This window comes from Dipodomys ordii, unplaced genomic scaffold (assembly GCF_000151885.1).
Source record: "Dipodomys ordii isolate 6190 unplaced genomic scaffold, Dord_2.0 Scaffold113, whole genome shotgun sequence".
In the NCBI taxonomy this organism is placed as follows: Eukaryota; Metazoa; Chordata; class Mammalia; order Rodentia; family Heteromyidae; genus Dipodomys; species Dipodomys ordii.
In genome coordinates this window covers 5,273,774-5,279,128 of record NW_012267329.1, presented here as the reverse complement: position 1 = coordinate 5,279,128, position 5,355 = coordinate 5,273,774, and the positions used below count along the sequence as shown (strand labels likewise).

Sequence of the window (5,355 nt, the reverse complement as noted above, 5' to 3'; positions counted from 1 at the left end):
TTTCACACCAGTGAAAGAAGTGTGAGAAGGAACTAAGTAGGAGAGACTGTGTGAAAATGGAAGTATAAAGTACTGCAAAGTAAGATATTAAGTACATCAGGAGGCAGCTCGTGACAGATGTACAGGACAGCCCCAGCCGGTATCCTCATAAACACTGAAGCCGGCATTTCCTAGCCTTTCTAAGGCAGACAGTCAGGATGAGAGCGCAGGTTCACTGAAGTGGGTCAACCAGCTGCAGTGGCTCCCAGCCATCATCCACAGTCATGCTAGCTGAGGTGGAAGCGGATGATTACATGCTTGAAGGACCTTTACTGATAAGATGAAGCAGAATTAAATACACCCATGGATGCCGGGAGGGGCACAGAGTCTGGGCTGCTCCAATTCTCCCAACAGGATCTTGATTTGCCGATTTGCACAGGCACCCTGTGCTGCAAGAGTCCGGGGAGGAGAGTGTCTCTGGGGAGATGGGGCTGGGGAGGGGGCTTCCTAAGAGATTGTTGCTAGCTCTGTAGTTTTGTATGGGACTCGAAACACAGGGAAGCTGGCCTGCAGGCAAATCTTCTCCAGGGGCAGATTTCTGGAAGAAGGGGGCTCCTTCTGGGCAGTAAAACTTGGACTTGGCTGGTGAACCCTTCCTGATTTCTCTACCTACACAAAGAGAAAGAGAATTCAGTACACATCCTCCAGTTCTCACTGGAAATGTTTAGGACTCCATCTTGGTCATCACTAAAATGATGTGATTAGGGGGACTGTGGCAGCCATAGGGAAAGGCTGGGGCTGGAGAGGAAGGAAGTGAATGCTGAGATCTCTGACCAGAGAGCTTTAGCCAGATTTCAGGGGCCTGGATTCAGATGACATCACACATAGGTCAGAGCTCCAGTGGAACGTGAGGAAAGTCTTGGCGTTTCCTTCTAAGGTCAACATGATCACCATTGTGCTTGCCAATCACCTACAGGAAATAGCTCTACCTCCTATTCAGTCTGCCCACCAGTCCAAGTCAGCTGAAAGGACTCAACAAGGTACAATCAGAGGACATCAGATTGGCAAAAACGTTTAAACATTTTCAAGGGAGAAACACTCTATAAGATGACAGAATAGTAGCAGAGAAAATCTTTTTAAAAGATCTTAAAGATATACATAATTGGGAAGGTAAATTATAAGACCTGGCTGTTCTCTTGTTAAATGAGTATCCGAGTTACTCTGATCAGTGTTAGTTCCCTTTGTTCATGACCTGAAGTTCCAATAAAGAGCCTCACTTTGGTTCTGTTCTGTCATAAGGCTAGTAATCTGCCCCAATTTAAGAATGATATAAATCTCATAAGAATTCTGCCCCTATGGCTTAATCTGGTGTTTTATGATGAAGCTATTGAAAACATATATATATATATATGTATATGTGTGTATAATGTATGTAGAGAAATACACACACACACATATATATGTAGAGAGAGAAATACACACACACACACATATAGGTCTGAAACCCTGTCAAACATATATATGTATATATATATATATATATGTATATACATGTATATATATGCTTGACTCTCCTCCTCCTTCTGCCTCCCAAGTGCTGGACTCACAAGCTCAGGCCAACATGCCAACAAAATATAAACAGAAATCAGGTTAAGGAAACGGAGCTTTCCTTTTGCCCTACTTTGTGTGTGGGGAGGGGTGGCTACTTGTCTCAGAAGTGTGATATTTATAAGAGGGCACATATAAAAATCTGTCTTCTGTGGTACTTGTGTAAAAGAAGAGATGTTTCATGAAGTCAGTGAAAAATCAGAAAAAGTCTCTTATCTCAGTTCTACTTCAGGAGATAGTTATGGATTATTTTATTTCATTTACCAAATATTTGCTTGACACTGACACTGTTCTTAGAATTGCAGTAGGTGCTGATGTTTTCTTGAGTGTTGGCAATGAGGTTTGTTGGAAAACACTGCACTTGGATGATAAAATACTGCTTTGCTGCACGCGCCCTCTGGTGGCCAGGAGGAGGAAACACTGCAGTCACTTTTCTTAGGACATCTATGCACCCACTAACTAGGTCCTTGTCAAAGAAGAGAACACAGATTCAGACGGCTCCCATCCCTTCTCACTAAATGTAACATCCACTCTTCACACACTAGTATCCTCTACTTTCTCCTTCATACAATCACATAGTGACATCTCTCTCCAGTGTTTAATGGGCAACAAAACAACACATGATCATTAACATTACTACTCAAATATGGAATGAACCCCATATCCTGATGGTTGAAGTTTTCTATCCTTTAGCCTCATCCCGACGTTCTCTGCCCCTTCCAAACACACCTTACAACTCCCTTTAACTGGACCTATTCTTTATTACCTTCTGTTTAATTTGTCTCCTCGGATAGGAAGGCTCAATAATATTATCTTGATTGCCACTGATTTCTATTAGCCATTACTTCCACAGAGTTTTGTTAGCAGCTGCATGTATACAGAAGAATTCATTGCAGAAGGGACTGGAGACTGATGAAATTTACCAGGTACAAAGACTAAGACAACTGTTTGAGAGGTTCTATTTATGTGTTTATGTATTTATCTTTAATGAAGACTGGGAGACGGAGAATGCAGTCATAATAATGTATATCTGTGAAAATGGATCTTGGAAAACTGAGGAGATGAGTGGGGTTGGGAGAGATGGGGAAGGAATTGATGGAAAGGGATGACAATGATCAAGATGCATTGAATGAAAGCCCCTCTCTTCAGTTACTTAAAGATAATAAAATATTTAAAAAAAAAACTAAAGAGCTCAAGTGCCATCTAGTGGTACAAGTAGGTAGTTGCCGGGGTAACTAGTCCATTATTTATGTTATGTGAGCCAATTAAATAAAAACCTATGCCCCTCACAGTGCTTCTATCAGCTGTTCTGTGGCTATACCATGGCTAAGTGAGGGTAACCTTATTAGGTAATGTCTAGGAGCTTGAAAAATCATTATAACTAGCCATGTCACTGTGAGGCTTCCTGATGCCTTCTTCAGAAAAGGCCAGTGAAGGAACTGCAGCCTGAATCTGAAACACACAAAGGAAATTTAAACAAATGGATTCACCTAGGGGGAATTCTCATTGCTCTTTTTTCCTGCCTCCAGCAAGTGATAAATGAACAAAATCATCAGATGGCCAGCAAGAAGGAAGGGGCTTGTACCCAATGCTCAGGCGCTCTCTGCATAGCTGGGCAGGCACTGCACCAGCACGCAGGACCGTAGAGGGACAGACAGACTGCATGGCCTACTCTCCAGCCAGCCCTGCGATTCTCCCAATGTGGAACCAGCAAGAGTAAGGTTGGAGCTCCCTGCCCTTCCCTAACTCCCTATGCCAAGAGCCTAAATAATAAGGGATACAAGTAAATGATTTGACCAGGAAGGTAGTTTGACTTAAGAGCTTTATGGGTGAGATTAAATTCAGTGGCATAATCAGCAGCATTGGAACTGAACTTTAGCCTTATAGAATTGGAGTCAATGGGAATGAATGAAGCAAGCCCTTTCCCCTACAACTTTCCTGCAACATGAAAACATTCTGTTTTCAGAATCTAGAAAACAGCACCCATGGCATTGCATTACTTTGAGGAATGAACTTTCCAGACATCTTAATTGTTAGAACCAGAGTGTCTTCTCCTTGATACTATTGGACAACCTGGCATTTACAGATGGCTCTGTGCCATACCTCTAGTTCACCAGGTCTTACGAAGCCCACTTAGCACTTCTTTCCAATGGACAACGTAAAAATCCACTCATCAACAAGTCTGTCCTGCACTAGTACATTGGCAGGGAATCGTGGTGACCAGGCTTTGCAACCAAATGGGCAAAACAGAGCCATATGTGTGAGTCCTCCTGAACCAAAGGGTCCAGACACAGGCCACGGGGCAGGCACATGGAGAGGGTGTTATTTCTAGACAGAGAATGACGCACAGGCCAGTTAATGGGAACAACCAGGCTGGCGGTGGGAGGGAGTCTGGAGGAGGATGGCTGATATGGTTAGTCATTACTTATTCTAAGGTGGAGCCACATGCCCCGCCCCCCCACCCCCAACCTCATCTAATGACTAGTTCATCCTGCAGACTGTACACTGCTGCGGAGGAATGTTCTCAAAGCAGGAGTGACCATGGTTGGCCACAGTAGCTTCTCTTGCAGAAGTAAGGCCAGTCTCTGGTTCTTATAGATTCTCTTGTTTGTGAAATATTTTTTTTTAAATTGTATTGTGGCTTCTGTAATTGCTTATTCTTTTCTTTATTCTTCTCAAGTCCTGCTTGATGTTGAGTTCTGTGATGTTTTCCCCCTGTAACTTACTTTTTCCAACACTGTAATGTAATTCCTAGGTTCTGTCCCCGGCCCTCCTCTGGCCTCTGAGAAGAGTCCTCTGCTCAGATTTAGTCATACCTTCATTCCTACTCCATTTTTGTTTTTGTTTGTTGGTTTGCAACAAAATCTTGTTATATAGCTTATGCTAGCTCCAAATTCTTCCTGATCCTCCAGCCTTAGCTTCCCAAATGCTAAGATTAAAGGTGTGTGCCACCATGCCTAGCTTCACTTTTGCTTCTTACATGAAGACTCTTTTTGTCTTCATAATTTTTTACCTCATGATCTATTTACCTATTACCTATTAGCTATTATTTACATCTTACTTATTTGGTAGTATCGATATTTCTCTTCTTATCCTGATGATGTAAAGGTCATTTTTATTTTTAGGAAAGCAAAGCTCTACCTAAGAGACAATTTCAACTTTTTTTTGGGGGGTCTCCTCAACTTTTTTTATTGGCATCAGTTAACTGTATAAGGGGTTTCATTTAGATGTATGTACATATGTGTACGATGATTATATTGATAGGCGAGCCTTAATCAGACCAAACCCCTCTCACTCTCCCTCATCTCCACTCCCCCTACTTTGGTGAACTTCTGGTCAATTTTACAATGACCTGCCAGCTATCTCTGATGGAATTCAGCATACAACAAATGGAATTCCTCTGGGCCATCAAAATCTACTTCTGATTCTATTACTTTTATGTGTCCCTAGTTTCTCATGTTCAGAACTTTTGATGCTATTAGAGTCAGTCATCAAATTGGTTATAAAGTTCTCTCCATTTCCACCTTTTCATTCTTTATCCATTGTCTTCTCATTCTTTAGTCCTTCATTTCTTCTCACTTAAACTAATAATCTTATAAATTCACATTGAATTAGTTACCTCCTAATCCTTTTCTTACATGTGGTTCCTTTATTATTAAAGTACAGCTCAGGGCTGGGAAGGTGGCTCAGTGGTAGAGTGCTTGCCTTGCATGCATGAGGCCCTGGGTTCGATTCCTCAGCACCACATAAGCAAAAAGAAAAAAGCTG

General features: G+C 42.1%; 1 protein-coding gene across 1 annotated transcript in view; it reads right to left on the bottom strand.

The window, feature by feature from the left end:
• Positions 1-289: 289 nt before the first annotated feature.
• Ovch2 (ovochymase 2) overlaps positions 290-5,355 on the bottom strand; it is an 18,443-nt gene continuing 13,377 nt past the window's right edge. The window contains exons 8-9 of the mRNA XM_013028692.1: positions 3,385-3,514; positions 290-648 (exon numbers count right to left, since the gene is read on the bottom strand). Coding sequence (XP_012884146.1) covers positions 290-648; positions 3,385-3,514 — 489 coding nt within the window. The remainder of the gene's footprint in view (positions 649-3,384; positions 3,515-5,355) is intronic.